Source organism: Amphiura filiformis, unplaced genomic scaffold (genome assembly GCF_039555335.1).
Source record: "Amphiura filiformis unplaced genomic scaffold, Afil_fr2py scaffold_64, whole genome shotgun sequence".
Taxonomy (NCBI): Eukaryota; Metazoa; Echinodermata; class Ophiuroidea; order Amphilepidida; family Amphiuridae; genus Amphiura; species Amphiura filiformis.
This window is the reverse complement of record NW_027305528.1, coordinates 441,895-468,426: the sequence shown is the minus strand read 5'-3', so window position 1 is coordinate 468,426 and position 26,532 is coordinate 441,895. Positions and strand designations below refer to the sequence as shown.

At 36.8% G+C, this 26,532-nt stretch overlaps 1 protein-coding gene across 2 annotated transcripts; it reads left to right on the top strand.

Annotated features, from left to right (window-relative positions):
* Positions 1 to 40: 40 nt before the first annotated feature.
* Positions 41 to 26,476, top strand: LOC140144570 (glutathione S-transferase C-terminal domain-containing protein-like). Of its 2 annotated transcripts, XM_072166390.1 has the most exons (10): positions 41 to 230; positions 8,400 to 8,491; positions 9,173 to 9,576; positions 10,258 to 11,354; positions 13,298 to 13,446; positions 15,028 to 15,140; positions 16,353 to 16,526; positions 22,307 to 22,474; positions 23,958 to 24,027; positions 25,120 to 26,476. In XM_072166390.1, the coding sequence occupies exons 3-10, from the start codon at positions 9,184 to 9,186 to the stop codon at positions 25,275 to 25,277; spliced, it is 2,322 nt and encodes a 773-aa protein (XP_072022491.1). In that variant the 5' UTR covers positions 41 to 230; positions 8,400 to 8,491; positions 9,173 to 9,183; the 3' UTR covers positions 25,278 to 26,476. The 2 variants fall into 2 exon arrangements, with proteins under 2 accessions (XP_072022491.1, XP_072022490.1); XM_072166389.1 differs by lacking the exon at positions 41 to 230 and having other exon boundaries at positions 8,374 to 8,491.
* Positions 26,477 to 26,532: the final 56 nt, after the last annotated feature.

The window sequence follows — 26,532 nt, the reverse complement described above, 5'->3', positions numbered from 1 at the left end:
TTATTTTGGTGCATTGAAAATAAGTGATTGTAAACATCAACATGCATGACATGTGCGTGTTGGATGTGGAGCAAAGAAAATCCAATTAATTTTAAGTGTAATTTTGTACGATTGAGTACATGAAATGAATAAAACTACGAGTCCTATCATTAGTTGTAGTATGGTTGTGTGGTGCCAGTGGCAGTGACATTCATGACAGTAATCAGTATTGCATGTATGTCTGATGATTGGTAAGCTTACAATTTGTGAATTTATTATTTGCTGAGACGGTATCGCTGAGACCATACATGCATAATACCTAAGATGGTCTCAGATTATTTGACAGTGACACACACACACATGATCACATGCATGACACAGTACATGAGTAAGTATGAAAGGTGCGAAAATACTTTTTTGCACTATTATTGTATAAATTATTTGTTTTAAAACATCAAGTGCTGGCAGGCTGGGCGAGAAATACAGGTAGGGAGTCCGGCACTTTTTGCCTTTTTTAAGCGAACCTTATCAAGTTTGGCATCACTGGAAAGAGAATTTAAAGAGAAAACCAACAGTCTTTAAAGTATAGTGAAGTTATGCTCAATTAAAGTTGTAAAAGCGTACAGGTTTTGTGTCTGTCGCCGGGACCAACTAGAATGTCTGCAACGAAGTCCCAGTGTGTCGATTACTGTCTCAAAATTTATTTGAAATCTAATAAAATTTGGAAGGGAGTTAAAAAGACAACTAGTATTGTAATATCATATTGACAATTATTGAATAAAAAAGTAACAACATATGATTTAGTATGAAGTGCAGTTGTGTGTGTTTTATTTTTTTCTCAAGTCACCCCAAACTTCGGGCCTATGCGGGGAAAAAACGCAAACATTTTTATAACAAGTTTAGAACAGAGATTCTTATTATACTGGAGTTGATTAAAAGTAGTAACATAAATAATATCAATTCATTGAAGTGTTTTTTTTCTCATATTTCTCTGAAGCCCTCGTGAATGCAAAATGTTCTTGTCTTTAGTTTATGAAGCTCATCTGACACTGCACTACTCAACTTCAGAATTGAAAAAAAAATACAAAGGAAGTGAAAAAAAAATTTAAAAATATTTACACAGATTCTTTAAGTATCATAGAAATGATTAAAAGTAGTAACAAAAATAATATCACTTGTATTAAGTGTGCTTTTTTCATTTTTATCCTTGCCCTCAAGACCCGATAATGCGCTACATCTACCATTCAAGGCGTCAACCCGACAAGGCACATGGCATGCACCGCTAACACACCGCTACACTCCCCGTACTTCGCATGTTACCACAGTACCTCCCTGTACAAAATCATGGTTCGCATTTTACCGCAACCTCCGATTGCTCTGCAACTTGGCCATTATGGCCAACTTCTTCTTGAAAGTCTATAATTTAATCTAATACCAGTTTCATATAGGTTTCATGGACTCTTTATAACCGAATTATAAGGCTTTTGACAAGAAAAATCGGGGAAAATTACCTTGATTTTGGTGCCTCAGAAATTGCTTTTGACTACCGTTCATGCTTTATCAACGTGTAACGAGGTTTGTTTGGTGTGTATATATAAAGATGCGGTAGGCCACTGGTTTAAATAAAAGTTCTGGTAACAACTGGAATTGGTTTGGTGATGAATTTATTTATTCTTCCTTCACAACATCAAAATACAAATGATAACTGAATGTGTGTTGGCCCCATGAGTTTGAGTGAGAGAGTGAGAGAGTGAGAGAAAGATTTATCCCACAGCTGGGTTTTATAGTCGTCTTCCCTATTCATAAACAAATATTCTTTTGTCCTAATAAAATCGATCTGAATGACTCGACCGTTTATCTGGAATATTACGATGTGTTTCTATTTCTTAAATAGCAAAAAGCACACAAGAATATCCTTCAAAAGGTATCAACATTCTGCACTGTTACATAACTCCCTTCCTCCAAGATGATGCCCTCATCATTCGCATAACATTGGGTTGTATGTAACAAGCATTATGCTGTAAAATATTTTAAAAATTATATTTTTGTTAAATGATTTAATTTCATTAAGTGAAAAATTTTGCTTTTCTACTTAATACATTTAAAATACAATTAAAATAAAGTTAGTTACAATAATACATTTATTTTTATAATAAGGTCTAAATCTTATACAAAGCATTTTCAATTTTAACAATCTTTATTTAAAACAGTTTTCATAACTTGTTTCTTTATTACAATGATTTGTACCAATGTGCAATGAGTTGTACCATACCAATACTTCTTCCAATTACATAATAATTTCAAACTATTGCAATATTAAAAAAATTTGATTTCAATATTGTCAATGTTAATAAATTGAACACATTGACAATAAAATACGAGAATAAAAGTCAAAAACTTTTTGAAATCTTTAATTTAAAATCACATTAATTATGTTTACTAATTATACCGGTCCATAAAATAACCACAAGAATTTGGATGTGATTTTGTTTTTAAATAAAAATGTGAAATATCAGAAAAATACAACTTTTCAAGGCAAAATTTGACAAATTTAATATTGAAAATTGATTGAATAATTGAAAAAAAATTGACAATTCAATAAATACAGAAAAATATTGCAATTTTAGCATATCGAAATATTAATGCAACTTCATTTAATCATTAATGTTCATTTTAAACTCCTTTCAAACCTTTGTTTTACATATATTTTTGTTAGTCAATATCAGTTACATTTACATATAAATTATATTGCACTTTATAACACATACATACATCACTAGTTTTAAAATTTATTGTTCATTATTAATATTAAATTGCATTTGAAAATTGCAATAATTAAATTCATTAATTGCAATAATTAAATTCATTAATATTTTATTTTTATTGCACACAACATTAATGTCAATTAGACATGAATAATTTTTATTACACAAAACATTTGATGTTAAAGACATGAAATAATTTTCTTTTTATATTTACTGCATACATTTAATGTCAAAGACATGAAATAATTAATATTGAACAATAAAACATCTATATTTTTGTTTTGTTTTCCCTATATGCTTGAGTTATGCTTGACTATAAGCTTGAGTTATTCTTAAACATATACTTGAGTTATTCTTGAACATAAACTTATTTTTAAAACATTTGATTCTCATGGATACAACTTAACTTCTACAACATGATTTATTTGAAAGCCTAAACATAATTTTATTGTATCAAGGTATACAAATACAAAGTCTATTCATAATATAGAACCTATATCAGTAAAAACATTTTCCGTGAACCACGTAAATAATGCCATAGAACTTCATCTCTACACCTTCCATACAAAACACTCACCAAAATGAGTAAAATACTATATATCAAAACCACTCATCAAATTAAGTAACATTTTTGGATAAATGACAAAATAATACTCTTCTTATCGATGTATGTATTTCCAATAAATAACAATGTACATGTAACAAAACTTGTGTACCTTAAAACACTGCATCCATTTAACAAAATATCATAACACGTCACAAATATCAGAGCAATTTTTCAAAACCTCAATGTACTTCAAAAATGAGCGAAACTTCCAACTTCACTCACAACAAATATCTAATGACAAAATATACTCGTCTTATCAATGCATGTATTTTAAATAAATATCAATGTACTTGTATCATTAACAATGAACCTTAAAACAATGAACTTATTTCACAAAAATATCATGGCATATCACAAATATTGGAGTAATTTTCCATAGACTTCTATACACTTCATCAAATTAATCAAATTACTACATGTATACAATGCAATATCAACACTGATTCAACACAAAATTCATCTTGTCAATAACCGTGTCAGTTTTTAAACTAACTTTGCAATAAACATTGCAACTGCACTCATTTATTTAACAATATATCAAAATGTGTTACATCAGAGATGTACCACATAAATTCACATGCAAACAATTATTAAACATATCACATCAACGATGCATCATATGAAACACAAATACAACAAATCTCTCACAAATGTGTCACATCTACCATTTATCACTTTAAATATGACATTTGTTTATAAAAACAAGAATATCCTTCAAAAGGTATCAACATTCTGCACTGTTACATAACTGTGGAAACTGCGATGAATTGTAAAGCACAGGGTATCAAACCATTGATAATTCTCTGGCGCTGTCAAGTTCTACACCGCTGCTACCATTGTAAACATGGCTGTCTACGGTACAGTCTTATCATGGCGCTATCTCGAGTTCTGAACCGCTGCCACCATTGTAACGAGGTTGGTTGGTGTGTATATATAAAGATGCGGTAGGCCACTGGTTTAAATAAAAGTTCTGGTAACAACTGGAATTGGTTTGGTGATGAATTTATTTATTCTTCCTTCACAACATCAAAATACAAATGATAACTGAATGTGTGTTGGCCCCATGAGTTTGAGTGAGAGAGTGAGAGAGTGAGAGAAAGATTTATCCCACAGCTGGGTTTTATAGTCGTCTTCCCTATTCATAAACAAATATTCTTTTGTCCTAATAAAATCGATCTGAATGACTCGACCGTTTATCTGGAATATTACGATGTGTTTCTATTTCTTAAATAGCAAAAAGCAAACAAGAATATCCTTCAAAAGGTATCAACATTCTGCACTGTTACAAACGGGCATTTGTTTACTATTGCCGGATGGGGAATTCTTTTGTCTATCCCATAATAATCTCAGATTTTGGACTAGGTCAGGGGTTAATGAGATGTGATCCAAAAACTCCGTCACATCCGGAAGCTCATGTGACAAGATGGCGACGAATGCATCTACTGCTAATCTGTTGCTCTGAAGGTACACCGTATTTATCGCATTGATCTAGTATTATACAGACTTTTTTTTTTTTTTGAAAAACATCATACAGTTAGAATTTTAGAAAGATTAATCTTTAATCTCTTCGAATCATAATTTATTTTTCCATTCAACATAAAAATCATGTTTAAAACATACGACAATTCTTGCGTGTTTTACGTGCTTCCAGATACAAATTCGGAAATCGGGAAACTACTGGACTCCCTAACAGAAGCGAAAACAGGCAGGTGTTTATATACGCAGGGGGAGTTTGGAAATTTTGCAAAATGAAGGTCCAATTGAAGCCATTTGGTGCATCATTTTTACATTATCATGATTATATATCATTGCTTTTTAAAACAAAAAAGGGCCCAAACTTAATTTCCAAAATTTTAAGGGGTACTACACCCTAGCCAATTTTTTGCTTATTTTTGCGTTTTTCTCAAAAATTATAGCGCATTGGTGACAAGTAAGAATATGTATATTATAGGGGCAAGGACCACAACTACTGCACTGTAAGGCAAGTAGTTATTGATTTATTGATCAAATATTGGTTTTCCCTCATTTTTGACTGTAACTCCACAACTGTTGTCTGTGCTGAAATAAAATTTTCAGTGTAGCAGTTGTAGTCCTTGCCCCTATAATATACATATCTTACTTGTCACCAATGCTCTATAATTTTTGAGAAAAATGGAAAAATAGGCACACAATTGGGCAGGGGTGTAGTACCCCCTTAAATGTTACACTGACACTTTATAGGCCTATAAGATTCATGATTAAAGCATGCATGGATCGATGTTGAAGTCAGCATGGAGTCTGTCTTAAAGCAATAATGTGTGATTTGCATAAAGAATAGATTCCTATTTAAATGTTTGTTTTCATTGATCACATTATCCTCTTTTAATTTCGAGCCAAACAAATGAGGTATAACGAAGAAAAATTGCGATTTCATTCCAGCGCCTACAATATGTGTCCTACACTCGCCGTTCGTGACATGTTATACTGCACGGAGCATCACGCTCGACGTGTGTACACATAACCTGACCTCCACGGAAGATGTTAGCAAGCAGTCGATCGATGAACTCTGAATAAAACCGGGCCGACCCGGTTTTAATATAAAAAGTTAAATTTTACTGTTATTAAGGGGGTACTACACCCCTGTTTGTAAATTTGTGACTATTTTTGCATTTTTCTCAAAAAATAATAACACACTGATAACAAAAGTTATGTATATTATTGGGGCAAGGAATCCGATTACTACACTGAAATTTCAGTGACTAAAGACAAGCGGTTCAGTTTACATGTACATGTATATGATAGAAAATGAGGTACATTCTAGCGGTACCTCTTTTCTTATCATAAATAACAAACCACTTGTCCTGGGTCACTGAAATTCCAGTGTAGTAACTGGATTCCTTGCCCCTATAATTGGTTTTTGAGAAAAATGCAAAAATAGACAAAAATTTATCGAGGGGTGTAGTACCCCCTTAAAGCACTTCAGGCTTAGTCTTTTACGTGGTATTTTAGTACACCACTGGGCATTATAATTATGCAAAAAGTAGAAACCCGAGTAAAATTGAGAGCGTCGCTGTGAAGCAAATCACACATTATGGCTTTAATACTGAATTTGGTGACAAAATGTGACGGGCCGGGATCGGCGGCCCGCAGTAATTTTCACATGCTTTTGAGCGGAGGACCCGCCTTCAAGCGATTGACCCTATCGTGCAGTTTATTTAGGCATGGACCTACTCATAGCTCTTAATTACGTGCACTTTAACCTTTTCCCTTCTCCTTTTCTCTTCTCTTTGTCTCCTTTTTCCTCTTTCTCTTCTCTTCTCTTCTCTTCTCTCCTTTCCTCTTTTTTTGGGGAGGTGGGGGGGGGCAGGCCCGCCCCCCTTGAATCCGCGCATGCCTGCATGCATGTCATTACATTTAAATTAGTAAGTCATTATGACTAGGATAGATTTGATTTGATTTGTTCGGGTTTTGACAACCCTGGATAACCCAAGAAAGCCTCTATTGAAGCTTATTTCCATTGGGGTCAATTTGAATACCGGGACGGGTTGGGAACAGTCAGGGGTTAACACCCTACTCTTTTCGAAACTGGCTGCGAGATACATGTACAGGTATGGCTCTCTGTACACGGGACCGACGGCTTAACGTCCCCTCCGAAGGACGGAGTACTTTCATGATTCATTTACCCAATTCTAAATGAACCATGGGGAGAGCGGAAGTCTGAATTTAATCTACAGAAGTTGCCAATTAATGTCAGACTTTTTTTCCAAGTCAATATCCCAGCAAATCGCCACCGCCGAATCGAACCGGGACCTCATGCACTAAAGGCAAGTAGGCCTACCCTAACCATTGCGCCACGCTCTCCCTATAGTCCGATAGAGCTTGGTCTTGGTCTCAAATCCAGGCCCGTAACCAGGATTTATTTTGGGGGCTGATTTTGAAAAAGTTTACTTTTTTTCAAAATTTGGACTTTTTGGACTGGGGAAAGATTTTGAAAAAGTGGATTTTTTTACCTTTTTTTGACCAAAAGGCATAAAAGGCCCCAATTTTTTCACTCACTATGCTCGCAAATGGGTCTTTTTGGGTCAAAAAAGGGGCCTTTTGGTGCATTTTGGGATGGGGGCGTTCGTCCCAAGGCCCCAACGTCGATCACAACGGGTATAGCGCCCGAAAAAGTTGCTCAAATAACACATCGGTGAATTGTTTTTAGTACTACACCCTGGCCAATTTTGTGCCTATTTTTGCATTTTCTCAAAAATTATAGCATTGGTGACAAGTAAGATATGTATATTATAGGGCAAGGACTACAACTACTGCACTGAAAATTCAGCAACTCAAGGCAAGTAGTTATTGATTTATTGATCAAATATTGGTTTTCCTCATTTTTGACTGTAACTCCACAACTGCTGTTTGTGTTGAAATAAAATTTCCAGTGCAGTAGTTGTAATCCTTGCCCCTACAATGTATAATATACATATCTTACTTGTCACCAATGCGCTATAGTTTTTGAGAGAAAAATGCAAAAATAGGCACAAAATTGGGCAGGGGTGTAGTACCCCTTAATAGCATGGTTAATCTCTCAAAAATTAGCAAACTTTCCTCTGAAGATAAGTCATCAAAATAAATTTTGGTATAAACATTAAACTTCACAAAGAATTGTTTTAATGTGTTTGAAAATTGGCGACGATTGAGTGACTGAAGTACCGGTAGTTTATAGTTCCATACTCTGTTGCAATAATGTGACACAAAATAGTTGATCAAGTCTTATGTAAGCTGCCAAGTACTTTCAATGGAATTACAAATTACAAAAACCAAAACTAAATCAAATCACTTGAATGTACAGCATTTGATTTTACTGGTGGCTGGTGTAGCAGAGCAAAATGCTTCCTATTCTGACAACCTGCTACACAAATTTCAGCTTGTATGTAGCAATTTTTAATGTAACCGTTAAATACTTTGTAAGAACATCACATAAATATTGTTTTCACTAACAATTACTATGCACATTTTTCAAAGTAAATCAAACCCTGGTGACAAACATTTTTGCTTTTTTATTATTATTTATTTCATAGGCATGAACAGCTGAAATCTAGGAGAGATAACGCTGACAAGTGACCTGGTGAAGGGGGTCGCCATAAATGTTCAGGGCATTTTTACAAGACAGGCAAGTGTAGATAACAATTGGGCGTATACCCTATTCGGAATCGACTGTAGTGTGTAACGAGGTGTAACAAGGTCTTTTATAATAGGTCATCTACCCCGCCTTCTAGTACATATGAGCCACGGGGAGAGCGGATTTTATTTATTTATTTTTATTTTCCCTGCAGTGAACCCAGGACCTCCCACCAAGAAAGACCTTTTAAACAATGTGCCACGCTGCATGCTCCCTCGATCATGCAAACTGCTGGAGCTATGTAACTCAAAACACCATACATGAAAAAATCAGACCATACTCCTGCAAAATTTTTTATCAGGGATGAAGATATATTTGGAAATAGTCCATCAGAGGCAATCATGTACATGTACACACTTCCCATAATGCACATCTTCCATTTCAATTTTCTGTACTGATTTGCAATCCAGTGCAACATGGGTCAATAATGACAAAATGTACCTCAACTAGAACATCCAGATCTTGCAAAATATGTTTATTTCTTATCAACCCATGTTTAGCCAATCTATTCTCAAAAAGAAAACAAGGGGAACCTTTAAAGTAATGGGAGTGTCATGTTGCAAAGGATTCTGGGAAGGGTAAGATATCTTCTCTGTGATGACATAAAATGTTTGCTTTTCCAGAAATGGATCTCTGCCCATTTTATATCTCTGTTTTATATTTTGTATTAAGATCCCAGCATCATGGAACCTGCTGAGAGCAAATCTACTCTGTACATAGAAGTCGGTCAATGTAAGACTGTTCCTGCTTCATCATGGAGTGTGGTGTTTCTTTATCAGTTCTGTGCTTGCAACAACTACAAGATAGTCCTGGTGGATACCCAAAAGAATTGTAGTCAATCACACAATAGTAAAGACACAGACAACAAATGGGGTGAATTTTGTCTACCACCATCAATGTTGTCTAACTCAGTTATGAAGTGGTCTGAGTTACCGGAGATAGTGAAGAGCTGTGATTTGCCTGCGATAGTCGATGCCAGAGAGATTGTTTGTTATGCTGGGTTATGCACCGTACTTCGTAGATTGGTTATGTCTGCTGATGCACAGGATCCATCAAAGAATCTCATATCATTGCTGGTAAGTCCTGAGGTTGGTTGACAAGTCCTATGGGTTGGTTTGCCTATAAAGTTAGAATTAGTTTTATTTTGTTACAAGCAAGGGTGAAATTAAGAGCTTCTCTACCAGGCCTCAGTTTGGGAAAAAAGTAAGTCCTGGTTCACCTGAATTTAGTTGGGACCAGGAATCACTTTAGTCTAAGCAGGACTCACTTTTGTTTTAGTAACAGTCAGAATTTAAGCCAAAATGGTATAAATGTAGGGCACGGTGGCTTAGTGGTTACGGCCTTGGACTCATAATCTGAGAGCTTGTTTGACGTGCGTAGGTTCGAGTCCCCGTCCCGCCACCGTGTTGCGCCCTTGGGCATGGCGCTTTGTCTCGCTTGCCTCACCCCACCCAGGTGCAATGGGAAGCTGTTAGGGGTAGTCACAGTCGTTGTACTGATGAACCCCCTGCGCCATTTGTAGGCAGCAAACGTGGTTCCGACATATTCTAATAATGGCGGAATAAATGTAAAGCGCTTTGAGGCTGTTTACGGCATAAAGCGCTATATAAATATCGACATTTTATAAATGTCTAATGACACAATTGAGTAGTTTACTATTCTGATCTACTATTGCAGAGAATATCACCCGATTCACCGTGCTATGATTTAGTCACTTTGTTGTAATATATTTCCTAATTGTTCTTTTATGTTCACAGGGTTTCAGACAGACAAGCCTGAAAACCTGTTCAGAAGTCAGTCTATGGACAAAACTATGTGAAGTTCAAGCACCTACCGACCTTACCAGATTGTTGCAGGAATGTCGCATTGAAAAAAGACAGAGGCTCACCAGTATACCAGAATCAATTCAGGTCTTAGAAACTAGTCTTTCTGAACCAGTTACTACTTTCAATGCAGTATACCGACAACAGAAGTTGAAGAAGACTAATTTATGTACAGATAATACAGAGACTGAACATAAAGAAGGCGCTGGTAAAAGTAATGGACCAAGTCTGAAAACGGCATATAAAAGCGCTGCTATTATCACTGATAAGCGTAAATATAAGCAATCCATTTATGGTGATAGGACGAAAGGTGATGAATTTAAGAATGAGGAAACAGATGTGAAGAAAGATGTAACCATTTCAATGGCTCAACTTCACGTACAAGAAGATTCAACTCTCAATGTAGTAACCACAATGGATTTTAACAGAAGTGCATCAAATAGCAGCAGGACTACATGCGCCTCCAAAGAGGAGCGTGCTCAAATTACAGCATCAATTTCTAACAAAAGTGCATCAGATACCAGTAGAACTTCACACGTTTCCAACGATGAGTGTGCTCAACGTACAGAAGATGGAACAAAGGAATCAAACTCGGGGCAACAATGTGATGCATTAACCCCAACAGAGCATCAGGAAGGACCACTCCAGAATGAAACCACTGAGACAAAGAGTAAGAAGAAGTCGTCTGCTAAAAAGTCTGCAACTCAAAGATCACTTCCAACTCTTGAGCACACATTTGCAGAAGGACCTGACCTCACCCTGGTGGATGTTGCACTTTTCCCTTATATTCAATGCTTTGTTGCGTATGTAAATGAGTTGGGATGCACAGATGTTCTCAGGACTATTCCATTTGTACTGCGGTGGTGCGCAAACATGCGGGATATGCCAGGTGTAGTGGATACTTTAGTGGAGTGTGGCTCAACGATACTTGAGATGCCAAGTGATTTTTGCTGTGATGAGTTGATGTCACTTGCACATGCGAAAAAGAGATGTAGTAGTCAAGAGACGGAGGTTGGGAAGGGAAAATCAAGGTAAAGATTTCTGTGCAACTTTCTGTAGTTTTTTTAATGCTATGTTTCAGTAAGACTTTACTACCTCTGATATGCTGGACACATTCCATTCACTGGCTGATAGAAGAGGTGCGTGGGCAAATCCAATAAGGTGGCTGTGTACTCTCAGACATGCATGTAGTAAAAGTGCAATAACTTTGTAATTATTCGTGCAAAACATATAAAAGTATACATTTTTATGAAGGCAAGACATCAATAAATCCTAATATAAATACAGATTTGGGGTAAAAACAACAATTTTGAAGAAAATCCCAAGAAAGTGAGTTTTTGGAAATATTTGTTAAGTAAATCATAACAAAAAAACACTCTTTCCAAAATATTATTTTTTTTTTTAGCTCAATCTTGAGGCTCCATTCCAAAAACGTTTTTTTTATTTTTTTGATATTGGCCTTATTTTTTGAGATATTGACCATATAAGGCATCAAAATGAACTTTTTAAAATTCAAAAACCCCTATTTGCACAAAATAATGCCCAAAATCGGAAATAGACCAAAATATAAAAAATGAGAAAACCGTTTCTTGAGTCGATCATGCTTTTTACGATGATCATATTTGCTTACCTATAGATGCTGTATTTATTGAGTTATCGTGTACCTAAATCGTCATTTTACCAAGAAAATGAACATTGAAATAATGGCCGTTGAAGTTTAAAGTGGTCACATTTTGCACTTTCATCGAATCTCACAGGAGAATGCGACAGTTTTCGCTTTTTGAAACTTATATTACGTGAACATCGGGTAAATCCACAGCCCCTTGAGAAGTTTGAGCGAAATCCATTCATAACTTGATATTTAAATCGGGGAAAGAACTTGAAAAACCCACATTTTATCAGCTAAAACGGAGCCATTTGACCACTAGGTTTTTGTGAAATCAGTGCTTCCGTGGTGTTTCCATAAGATGCGCCGCGCAAGATGCAGATAAGCGTCGGCAGATGCGTCAGCGTATTTGTGCGTTAACAAATTGCGCGATACACAACACGATGAGTTGTTGTGCGAGTGTACCTTGCTGGTACAACAAAGATTTTCTTTCCTTTTCAATTTCAAACACGAGTGGAATAGTGAAATAAAATCCTTAAAATATTGCAGTTGGAGTTTACAAATCTGGATTTTCATTCCTTGTATTTATAAAAAACATAACAAGGTACAAACATTTCATAAAAACTCAATTTTGAGAAAGAAACAATGGCTAGAGTACACAGCCGCGATAACTCAAATTACTTATTAACGCAAATTTAAACTCATCAAATCTTTTCAAAAATAAGATAAGATCATGCTTAATAGATTTATTTATTTACAATAAAAAGTATAATTTTGAAGACAAAACTAATTGTCAGTTATAACACTAAAGAGCGCTGAAAAGTGAGTAAAAATGGTGTCTGTCAAAAAATCAACACCAATTTCAGTTGAGTATTACACTTGAGCTGTGTTTTCCAGAGCTGCAAGGACTTGTCAAGTTAAGTCATTTGGGATCATTTTTAAATCGAGTCAAGTCACTTGAATCATTTTACAAATTGAATGGACTTGAGTCACTGAATATTCACTTGAGTCAAATGAGTGAATGTTCTTAAGGTCTGTTCAATTGCTTTGCTGTGCGGTACATTGCCTCCACTACATCGTACTGCAAAATACTGCATGCAGTATCGCAATAAAGTTAAATGCATTTTAACTTGGTAATGCGACAAGTTGCGGTGAGTTGTGTCAAAAGTAATTGATATATCGGCAATGCGGCGTAGTATGAACGGACCTATAGTCATCCAGTAGTCCAGAGGGTCAGTTGCCTGATGAACCAAGAGTTGCAAAAAGTAAGTTCCAGTATTAGATTTATTTTCAAACTCTGATCACTTGAGTCAGTTGCATAACCTCTAGTATGCCTTTTCAAAAACTTCTCCTGTTTTCTCCCAATAGGAAAGCTGTCAAAGCTGCTGTTAAACGTGAGTTACCTGGTATCTTAGAGAAATTACAAAGGCATCATCTTCAGGTCACATTTGATGACAAGTTGGTCAACACAGAGTTAGATTGGGACAGCTTCCCCGCAGAGGTCAACCCATGTCAAGGTATGTCACATGCATGTATTATCAGCAAATGGTTAGGGGAAGGCCTTGACACTCTTTAGCAAATGATATTTAATATTTGAACTATAATCTAGTCAACTGGACTTACTATTTTGAATGCGAAATTTTCACATCCAATCCTGAACGCATCATCAGCCCTACTGATCATCCGGCGGGAAAAGTTCATTGACTTGTGAAACGGTATAGGGAGGCGGCTTGGCCGGGGCCTACAGTTCAGCGATCAGGAAGATACCTCTCAGGTTGATCTCACAGGTCCATGAACTTTTACCGCCAGGTGATCAGTATATAGGGCTATGATGCGTTCAGGATTGGACGGGAAAATTTCCCACTCAAAAATAGTAAGTCCAGTTGACTAGATTATAGTTCAAATATTAAATATTGTTTACTACCTGGATGAATGATAATCTTCACAAACATATTCTTTAGCAAGTGCCTGTTGTAATTGTGTGCACCATCATCAAAGAAATAGTGTCATCAAAACTTGGATGTTGACACATTTTGTACCAAGGATCAGGCTGTAAATGAAGCTTCCGTACCAATAGACTGTCTCGGTTAATTTGCACGTATAATGGAATATCACATATAAAATGTACAATTCATATACATGTACTTTTACATTTACTTTTGTACATATACAATGTATGCCGTGTGTCATGTGTCATACTCAAAATTGCGATCAGAATGCCTTTTCTGATAATAACATACTCTCAGGCAGAAGTAGAGCGCTCTCATTTTGGTACTATGAATGAAACTGCTTAACAAATGAAGTCTTACGGAACTACTTTTGAATGAAGGTGAACAGCCTACCTGACGTACAGAATGTTCACTTGAACCTAAATTTCATGAGAATACACTTACCAAATCCAGAGGTGTGCCAACCAGGGGGCAGGGTGGGGGAAAGTTGCCCCTCAGGCTCAAAATACTGGGGCAGAATTGACCAAAAGTTGTAATATGCCTCTTCCTTTGGCCCAGTTTTAGGCGGGGCAATTGTCCTCATTTTGGCTCATTTTAGCATTAAAATTTTAAATTTTAGACATTCTAGTAGGGTCAACAGAACTATTTGGAAATACTACTTCATCTTGGTTGCCCCAATAAAATAAATAAATAAATAAATTTTGGATTTATAAAGCACCTTTCTCCAGATCTTAGAGGACTCAAAGCGCTGTAATTTCACTGCAATGGTGAATCATCACAATCTGATCGCATCAACTAGGTTGCTGCTGAACGGCGCGCACCTATCCGCATTTAGATTGTAACATCCACCAATTATCTGTGCAGCTCCCCAAATTCCATTTGGTGAAGGAAGTTTTGATAACCAAACAACTAATCACCGATTTTTGCGATACAGAAGGAAACCGGAGATCCCGGAGAAAACCTGCGAGAGCGAGCATGGAATCGGGATAAACCTAGTGCACATGAGTCCTTTGGCCGGGGCTTGAACCCGGGACCTCAGTGGTGCAAGGCGAGGGAACTACTGCTGCGCCAACTCGCCCTCCCTCACCCAACACCCCTGACCAAGTCCACATATAAAGTTTTAAACATTTTGTGTGCATTGCTTTACAGATGTTGATGAGAAGAGAGCCAAGAATAAAAGGAGCCAGGTGGAGAGTCTTATTGCCGGGGTGAAGATGCTTGCCAACAAAATATGCACGATAGTTGACTTCTGTAGTGGTGGGGTAAGTCAGTAATGGTTGGGCTATATTCCAGTTGAAATCTATACACCCCTATGGAAGATGTGACCTTAATTTCCCACACAGGGAGTGTGATATTCAATTGGGGTTACCTGAATGGGTGACGCCATTTGAAATTCACAGTCCCTGTGTGGGAGATTTCCATAGGGGGTGTATTGGATATCAACTGGAATAGTTCATGGTGATTGGTGCTAAAGAGTAGTGCACTCTAAATCATTCTATACTTTGTTTCATCTTGAGTATGGTATACTCTATTTCACTACCTTCAAAGCTAGTGCCACTGACTAAAGGTAGTGAAATTAAGTATATAGCTACGTATCATAGCGCTGGTCCCTTTATCCAATAGCGCATGCTAACCTAATCCCGCAGAGCCTATACAGCTTGTCAGCACTCTTGCTGCACAACTGCACAAACAGCACTACAAACTCCGTTTGCGGGTTGTGTGTATTAGAAATTTTCTGGATTCATAGTATTTTTAGTATCTTAATAAAAACTGCTCAATTTTCAATTACGGATAAACAGCAAGTGGGTCACAGCACATGTTGAAATTTGAAGGAAAAAACACTATGCTGACATTTCCTATAATTGACACACAGCCTTGCAAAGGTCACTTGTTAGTTGTTTCACTATGAAGTTATATGACACTGAAAATCACACTTAAATCATGTAGAGTTAAATGGCATTTCAGTGCATTTTTTAGTGTAATAATAGGTATCATTTGCTGTAATGAACACTGATCCAGTAATATCATAGCATGGACCAATACATTTCAATGTGATAAGTATCCATCATTTAGGCCATTCCAGTTGAAATCCATACACCCACTATGGAAGACATGACCTTAATCCCCACACAGGGAGTGTGAATTTCAAGTGGGGTTACCTGAATCGGTGACTCAAATTGAAATTGACACACCCTGTATGGGAGATTAAGGTCATGTCTTCCATAGGGGGTGTATGGATTTCAACTGGAATAGCCCATTTCAGTGGGGTTAATGAATGGTCATTCATAGGTATTTCATTCCATCTCTGGACAAGGGTCAGGGGCATACCTGAATATAACAAAAGAACTTTCAGTGTTAATGTTATTTTCATGGTATTGTGTAGTTTTTCATTGTAACTCTGAAATTTTCAGTGTCATATTTTCATAGCGTGTTGATTTAAACTTGCATTTTTATTCTTCTCGTTTTTTTTTCAGGGCCATGTAGGAATTGTTCTAGCACACCTTCTCCCAGAATGCCATGTTGTCATGATAGAAAACAATGAGGAATCACTGAGACGAGCCGTTGACAGAGTAATAAGTATTGGCCTTAAGAATGTGACTCTGTATCAAAGTAACATTGACTACTACATTGGGAAGTTTGACATTGGGGTAAGTATCCATCACATCTGTGGTAGACTTGCCGGATTGAACACTACTGATCATGACCAATCAACGTTTAGCCAAATCATGCAAAATTCTGCTCATTTTACTCATGATTTGATTGTATAATTTTGTTATTCTTTACTCAAAATGTTGAAAAGCTGTAAGGAATGGTTTCTGTCCAATTTAAGGTTATATGTTAGTCCTGAAAACCATTTTTATTACTATTGTTAATATACAGTAAGCCAAAAAATTAAGGTACCAGTTGTGTTCACCCCTATATATCCTAAATAAAGACAAGTATGTTAAAACTAAAACAAGCAGCCAATAACCTGTACTCTTTAGCTCTGATTTAAGACCTCATTTGTGTACATCCATATCAAAACGATGCACTTGTCGGCTGCTACATGTGTCTCATTTCACATAATAGCTAGGAATAAATACCAGACTCATATCAAGTGTAGGTCACTTCAAATCATCCCCAAATCAAATTGTATAATTATGGGTGCACACCAGTAAATAGCTCCCATTGACTTTCTGTACAAACAGGGCCAAGGAAAACGTCATTTTCTTGACTCCAGAGCGACTCAGTTCTTCAAAACTTACCCTTTCTGCAAGTCGAAGGTCAGATGAAGTCATCTATTGTAGAAATTATATACGGAGTCCAGCATTTTTTTCCAGAAAAAAGCCGACTAGATCACCCTATAGCCCATACAGCGTACGCCACCTTACAAATAGCTTGGTGTTTCTGAAATGTAACACATTTTGAAAGTTTAGCCAAATTGTAATAAAAAGTCAGATCCTGCTCATTTTTCACAGACAATCTATTTCCCAGGCCTAAATGAGGATTAAATATGAATCAGGGCCTAATAGTTGGGTTTTAAGCCTTTTCTAATGGATTTAATTTAGTCGTATTGCACGAATACTCGTATTAAACACTGGTTTTTTTCGCCCAGGGTGTAGGAGACTTGTATTTACTGGTGTGCACTCTAAAGAATTTTTATGTTTTTATGTTTATTTAGTAAATCATAAATTTGGACATTGGTGAACTTAATTAGACTGGTTTCTTTCAGTTTGAAGGGGTTTTTTACTATGCAAATCAGCTAATTGACATGGTACTATTTTTAGAATATTTTGCTATCTACTGCTGATAGCAATGACAAAAATTCTAATTTCATAATTTCCCATTTTAATCTCTCTAAATAAGAGCAAGCAAACATGAAGATAAGCAAATTGCAAAAGCAAATGAGGAGAAAATACATGGCCAGTGGTGTAGCATCATAGGGGTGGGGTGGGGGGGTTGCAGGGGGTGTGGGGGGGTGAAAGGGCATAATGTCCCCTGTCAATCGATTTAAAATTTTGAAAATCCCTGAGGAAAATTGCAGAAAAGGTGCTTGGATGCCCCTAGGGCCTGGTGATGCTCCTTCCTCCCTCCATCCCCCATAGTGGTCTGTGCCACCCCCCACACCCCCAGGATATCTCATGCTACACCACTGTACATGGCTAGTAACTATATAACATAAGCCCTGGGAGTAGAGCCTGGGTACGATGAAAATTAGCTTGCCTAAAACATGTTAAAATGGTCAATGTAATTTTTAAGCTTACCAACATTCTGTCCAATGCAGGTTCCATTCAGCCAATCACAGCCTTCTAAATGCATGCTCGAACCATGGTGGGAATGATTTTCTTAAGCTTTTGCTGTTCTATATGATAGAGAATGACAGCAGTGCCAAATTTGGAAGTCTCGCGATGCACAGTGATGCATGATAATGCATCGTCTTACAATATATGCTATAGGCTATGTTAGTGATCTGACTGATCCGAGTATGCATTTCCACTGATATAGGCCTTATTTGTACACAAATCTTACCTTTATACTCCTTCAATAGTCAAAAATCTGCAGGTAGTTTGCTAAACAAGCTAGAAACCACTTAATTGATATGCTATACAGTCATTTGTAGCTTCGCTTTGAAGGATTTTATCGATAACAATTTAAAACTCGAAGGAAAACAATGTGACCGAGGTCAAAAGGTCAAAATTGTACAAAGAATTTTTATGTTTTTATGTTTATTTAGTAAATCATAAATTTGGACATTGGTGAACTTAATTAGACTGGTTTCTTTCAGTTTGAAGGGGTTTTTTACTATGCAAATCAGCTAATTGACATGGTACTATTTTTAGAATATTTTGCTATCTACTGCTGATAGCAATGACAAAAATTCTAATTTCATAATTTCTCATTTTAATCTCTCTAAATAAGAGCAAGCAAACATGAAGATAAGCAAATTGCAAAAGCAAATGAGGAGAAAATACATGGCCAGTGGTGTAACATCATAGGGGTGGGGTGGGGGGGTGAAAGGGTGTGGGGGGGGTGAAAGGGCATAATGTCCCCTGTCAATCGATTTAAAATTTTGAAAATCCCTGAGGAAAATTGCAGAAAAGGTGCTTGGATGCCCCTAGGGCCTGGTGATGCTCCTTCCCTCCCTCCATCCCCCATAGTGGTCTGTGCCACCCCCACCCCCAGGATATCTCATGCTACACCACTGTACATGGCTAGTAACTATATAACATAAGCCCTGGGAGTAGAGCCTGGGTACGATGAAAATTAGCTTGCCTAAAACATGTTAAAATGGTCAGTGTAATTTTTAAGCTTACCAACATTCTGTCCAATGCAGGTTCCATTCAGCCAATCACAGCCTTCTAAATGCATGCTCGAACCATGGTGGGAATGATTTTCTTAAGCTTTTGCTGTTCTATATGATAGAGAATGACAGCAGTGCCAAATTTGGAAGTCTAGCGATGCACAGTGATGCATGATAATGCATCGTCTTACAATATATGCTATAGGCTATGTTAGTGATCTGACTGATCCGAGTATGCATTTCCACTGATATAGGCCTTATTTGTACACAAATCTTACCTTTATACTCCTTCAATAGTCAAAAATCTGCAGGTAGTTTGCTAAACAAGCTAGAAACCACTTAATTGATATGCTATACAGTCATTTGTAGCTTCGCTTTGAAGGATTTTATCGATAACAATTTAAAACTCGAAGGAAAACAATGTGACCGAGGTCAAAAGGTCAAAATTGTACAGGGTGCACACCAGTAAATAGCTCCCATTGACTTTCTGTACAAACAGGGCCAAGGAAAACGTCATTTTCTTGACTCCAGAGCGACTCAGTTCTTCAAAACTTACCCTTTCTGCAAGTCGAAGGTCAGATGAAGTCATCTATTGTAGAAATTATATACGGAGTCCAGCATTTTTTTCCAGAAAAAAGCCGACTAGATCACCCTATAGCCCATACAGCGTACGCCACCTTACAAATAGCTTGGTGTTTCTGAAATGTAACACATTTTGAAAGTTTAGCCAAATTGTAATAAAAAGTCAGATCCTGGTCATTTTTCACAGACAATCTATTTCCCAGGCCTAAATGAGGATTAAATATGAATCAGGGCCTAATAGTTGGGGTTTAAGCCTTTTCTAATGGATTTAATTTAGTCGTATTGCACGAATCCTCGTATTAAACACTGGTTTTTTTCGCCCAGGGTGTAGGAGACTTGTATTTACTGGTGTGCACTCATAAGGAATGTTCTGTATTCCTAAACCATGTGACTTGGGATGATTTGAAGTGACCTCCACTTCGGAGATGAGTCTGGTTTTTATACCTAGCTATTATGTGAAATGAGACACATGTAGCATCCGACAAGTGCATCGTTTTGATATGGATGTACACATTTGTTGAAATTGGTTGGGAATTAAAGAAACAGTGATCTAAAACCTAATGAAGAAACAAAATCAAAAGTTGCACTTTTGTGCAATGAAAGCACAACACTAGTTTAAACGTGCTAATCAATGGAAGCACAGTGTTAGTTCTCTTGTTCGCGAATGCTTTGTGTACAAATCAATAGGGCTTGCAATGGAGAAAACTGCAACTTTTAAATTGGCATTTGTCATGGTTTTATTTCTAGAACAATTTCAACAAATGAGGTCTTAAATTCGAGCTAAAAGATACAGCTATTGGCTGCTGGTTCCAATTATGACATATCTATCTTTGTTTAGCATGCACAGAAGGTGAACAGAACCGGTACCTTAATTTTTGGTTTACTCTATTGGGCTACTCCAGTTGAAATCCATACCACCCATGGAAGTCATGACTTTAATCTTTCACAAATTTCAAATGGGATAGGGTTACCTGAATGGGTCACTCCATTTGAAATCTACACCACCAGTGTGTGAGATTTCAACTGTAATAGCCCATTTTTCTACCTTTTCATACAGTTTTTCCTCATTGCTGATGTAGTTGTACAGACATGACAGATTCGTGTTTGTTACTGGCATATATCGACCAATCAGTGCCAGAAGTGGGTGGGTGCAATAGCCACCCTGTGAACATATGGCAATGTACACACAGTAATAATATAATAATAACATAATAATAACAGCACTTAATATAGCGCTTTTCCAACCTGATCAAAGCACTTTACAAAGATACAAAATATAAACAAAAACATATAATACCAGAAAAAAAGGGCATAAAAACAGCAACAATCAGTACAAGTGAGTTTTTAGGTTACTCTTGAAACTATCTACAGTGGGGGAAACTCTGATGTTTAAAGGGATGTTGTTCCACAGTTTGGGTCCCTGTACACTGAAAGACCTATCACCAATTAATCTGTTGCTCCTGGGGACAACTAGACGAGTTGCGTCTAACGCCGAACGTAAACCCTCTCTGGTTGGGATATAGATCGTCAAACAATCAGACAGGTAGATTGGTGACAGATCATTCAGTGACTTGTAGATGTATAAGAGGATTTTGAACATGATGCGTTTTTCGATGGGTAGCCAGTGGAGGGAGTCAAGAAGCTGGGATGACGAGTAGCGGCGAGGGACTTGGAATACAATGCGAGCAGCTCTGTTCTGTAAACGCTGGAGACGAGCAATATCGGTAGACCTGCAACCAGATAGAAGAGCATTAGCGTAGTCTAATTTGGAGAGAACAAGTGCTCGCATTGCATTGCTACAAGTATCTTGATCGATATAACGATTTAATTCTGGATATATTCCAGAGGAAGAAATTCAAAGATTTACACAAGGAGGTTATGTGAGATGACATGTTCATTGCTGTATCAAATGTTACGCCCAGGTTTTTGATTGTAGCTGAAGGTGTTATTACAGTACTACCAATGCAAATTGTAGTGTTGAGAAGGCGATGCATGTTATTTGGGGATGCAGCTATGAAAAAATCAGTTTTGGAATCATTGAGTTTGAGTTTGTTTTGTGTCATCCAGCAACGTATTTCTTCCACACAGGATGACAGCTTGAACAGAGCACTAGCTGCTTCACCTGGAATACTGGGGTTGAATATGAAATACAATTGAATATCATCTGCGTAGAGATGATATCTAATACCATGATTACGGATTATTGAGGAGACAGGTTGAGCATACATAGTAAATGCAGTATATTGTAATCATCTATACGGCAGCTACACATGGCAGCTATTGCACTTACCCATTTCTGGCACTGAGCAGTCGATATGTGTGATTGTTCCATGCCTGTGTTATTCAGTATCAAAGTCATGTAACACGCTCTTGAGTAATGAACCACGATCGAAGCGATCACCACACAAAGTATATGGCACTCGAAGGCATACAAAATAGTGTGGTCAGGTAACCAAGAGAATTATGTAACCACTTCGATGCTGAATTATCTGCTTTTGATTACCCTCTGTGTCTGTGTGTGCGTGTCTGGATGAACATTCTTTTTCCACTTTTGATCTAACATAGGTTTCGCTGCATGCGTGTGGTGTAGCTACAGATCTTGTTTTGTCCAAGTGTCTGCATCACCAAGCAGCCTTTGTATCCAGTCCTTGTTGCTATGGAGGTTTACAAGACACACATCTTATCACATATCCCAGAAGTCAACGGTACCAGACAGCAGGCGTTACTTGCGATGTAAGTGGTCATTCTGGTCTTTTTATGTCAATGGCTAAGTGGCACAAAGACTTATGTCCATTAGCCACTGTACATTCATTTAGAGTAAAGTGGCAAATCCACGGAGTGGCAAAAAGTGGCTAAATCCACAGAATTTAAGAAAAAAATGGAAAACACTGAAATTCACAGAAAACATGTTTTTCCTTGATAAAAATAAAAATGAAGAAAAAATAATGAGAATGTTAGGTAAAAATAATGAAAATTAAGTCTGTCTTCTAAGATATCAACCTTAAAACAACTAAAAATATAATGCCACAACCAATTTGTAGCGGTGCACTAGGCCTACCTAGCACATGGGCATACCATCCTTTCTACTGAAATCACAGAATTTAGTATTTAAAACTACCCATGGAAAATTGCGGAATTCACTGTTTTAAATCACGGAAAACTTGACACTTTAATTTAGAGCTCAGTGGTACAGAGATGTAGCTCCATTTTAGAGCTTTGCAGATTTGCAATATTTTGCTAACATGAAACAATATATCTCTTATTGTTGTTATTTTAATAAATTGTAAGTTGAAGTTTGTTTATTTTTTATCTTTATCTGCATTAATGATACCGAGTATTTATTTTAATAAATATCATTAATGTCTCAAAAGTATTAAGTTGAGTTAAGATACTTAAAGTAGAGATACTTAAAAGTATTAAGTATAGTTGTATCAAAGTCTAAATGTAAACATCATCCAGGCAGCAAAGACAGATGTCCATGTCCCAGTTGCAATCATTCGTACTGCAGCTAAAAAAAGGACATATACCATATTGTGGCACTGTTCCATTGATATACAAAGCTGAGACATAATGATGGATTAATTTGTAAATAATAAATCTTTTTGTTGCCTTTATAACACACATCACAAAAAGAAACTCCCCACCTGAAAAAGAAACTCCCCACATGATTAGGTGGTCCTAACTCTTCTTGAGCACAATTAATTTAAAGCAATAAATTCAAGATGAAAGTGTATGGAAGTGTGTTAGCTGCAACATAATACTACACTTGTTTTTTTGGGTTTTTTTAATTGGAAATGTAACCGAATTAATGAGTTACTGCAGCATTTGGTGTGATTCAAAGAGTTGCAGCATCAGTTTACTGTATACAAGGATCAATTTTAATGGGTATCGCCCATGAGAAATAGTTTCCATATTGAAAGACTATGATCAGCATGGTCAGTTTGCAATCATTGGCACACGCTGGTTGCCACTGACTTCAGGTAAGTGGAACCTGCTAGACTGTGCAATTTATCATGCCTAATCTTTTTGAATTTGCAACTTTACAAATTGCACCAAATTCATTCAATCATTAATTTTCTCGAGCAACCAGATTTGTTTATACCAAAATTAATTTAGGACCACCCAATTAGTAAGGTCTTTCTTGTCTTTTTTATGTAATTGCCAGAGTCCATGCAATGTTCTGTCTTTTGAAGTAAATCTTTTTCCTCCTTTATAGGAATATTTCATAGTTGGACATGCTGCAGAACAGACATCTTGGAACTTTGACACAGAGCATTCAAAAAGAGGTATGAAATTAAACATGTAACCTGACAGTGGCATACCTTGGATTTTTGTCAGGTGGGGGGAAGTACATGTGAATGGAGGGGAAGGAGCGCAACTTAGTTCTCAAAATCGAGAAGGAAAAAAGAAAAAGGTCACACCCCGTTTTTAAAAACAGCCAGCTCTACAGTACATTAAAACCATAATATGTGATTTGCTCTGCAGCGTTGTCAGATTTGCAATAAATAATTTTACACACAGGTCAATTTTGTGTCGCTACTTTTTGGGTCTAATATCTCTTTGGTACTGTTAAACATGATATTTTTGGTGTCATTAAAATTTTGCATTTTAGAGAGAACCCATGTTACTGCGACATGAAATGTTTGTGAATTTGTACTTTTCCTTAGTTGTGTGCATGAAAATTTCACTAATCGACTGGATTATATGTGAAAAGTTTAAAGCAATTAGTTTATTAGATATGGGCAAATATAACTCATCAAATATAAAGAACATAATAAGAAAATATGTGCTGTTTTTGATCATAATTTCAAAAACATAATTTGGATTTTTTAATCTAGGGTGTCAATTAAAAAGCTAGCATTGGGTTATTTCAGTTATACAGTAAAACAAACAAAAAAAACCCACTTTTTTCCAGATTTTCCAGATTAGGGTCGGTCATATGAGGACAATCAAACAACTTTTATTTTTTGCCTAGAGGGTAAATGTGACATGATCTGGTCCATGGGGACCAAAGGAAGTATTTTTGATAATTGAGTTACTATGATTATTACATTATACTTAAAATAGGCTATCATATACTGAAAACACCAAAGGCCTAGCATACTGTGACTTGGTTCTAAAGTTTTGAAGTTTTTTGCTGTCTATTTTCTTATGTATTTTATTGTTTTTTATTCCATATTTTTACCTCTATCTTAGTTTCAAATTTGCCGCCTTTGGCCCCCATGGACCAGATCGTGTCACATATGCATTTCAAATGGAATAGCCTATTTAGGGCAAATGTTGGCTTGAAAATGTATGCACGTTGTACATCACATTTTGTATCTGAACTCCTTGTTTAATCATAATCTTAACTTTCCATTTGTATGTTCTACTTTCAGGTAAAGTATGCATGGGGATAATTGACCAAGACAGAGCCTCAGCAGCACAGGAACATGGATATCATGTGGACTTGTGTTCACTGCAACCTTCAACATGTTCACCCAAGAACAACTTACTCATTGGATGGCACAAAGAGAGAGATCATTGTGTGCTATAATGTCAAGTGCAATATTTGTAGGAGAGAGGCTCAATGGACTATTCGCTTGGTCGGGGCTGTTCCATCTATTGCACTTACCCACATCTCACGTCTGTCAAAGGGGACACCCTCGCAAAGTCCCTATTGGTTTGTACGGGGCCCTTTAGTTTTAGTTTTCTCAGCACAGAAAATACTGGTTTGCCTTGACTTTGGTAATTATTTAAAGTTGATTTCCATGATAAGAAATCAACCTTTTGGAATTGTTTCACCAACAGGTGTTTATTTTATGGCATGTTTTGTGATTTCCTCCACTGAGTGCAATGGTAAGTGTTCCCTTCGTGTCTGAGGGGGCGAGATGGAAAAGCAACCAATGTGAAGAAGCAATCTATCTCAAGTGATGTCATGCTGACCGACAGAATTCATAGGGCTATACCAGATAAAATCCATACACCCCCTATGGAAGGCATGACCTTAATCTTCCACACAGGAATGTGAATTTCAAATTGGGTTTACCTGAAAAGGCAACTCCATTTGAAATTTACACTCCCTGTCTGGCAGATTAAAGTCATGTCTTCCATAGGTGGTGTATGGATTTCAACTGGAATAGACCAGTGGTTAGGCAAAAACAAGACAGGATGTCTTCCACCGACTTGCCCTTATCATGGAAATCAAGAAAAACATTTTTATTATAAAACAGAACATCGACCCCAATGTTGGAAATTCCAGAATCAATTGTTTTATACTTCAGAATTTTGAAACAAATTTTAATTTGATTAAGGGGCTGTATTCACCCTTTGCATGGATTCGCTCTTACTACCAAAACGGGGTTCTTTGCAAACGCATGCACAAAATGAGCATTTTTGTTTCTCATGCTTTTCTAGCAACATGACAGAAGGCTTTTGCAACATATATGCGGTAATTATAGCATGAGTTTGACATGCGTACGGACACACAGCACACACGTTGCGGGTAGAACCTCGTTTTGAGATGGCCGTGAGATTGGCAAATTGAAGATCCTGAATGTGATTCACGGCTCCATTGTGAAAAACAATCAATTCCGCCTCGCTTTACTTATTTGGTTATACCTTTGACAAGGCCAAATTTACACTTGATAGTGAAAATTGAAGTTACCTCGTTTATGTAATGACCTGAGTTACAAAATAAATGAACAGGGCTACGGTACATTAGGCTGTTCTAGTTGAAATCCATACTCCCCTATGGAAGACATGACCTTAATCTTCACACAGGGAGTGTGAATTTCAAACGGGTTACCTGA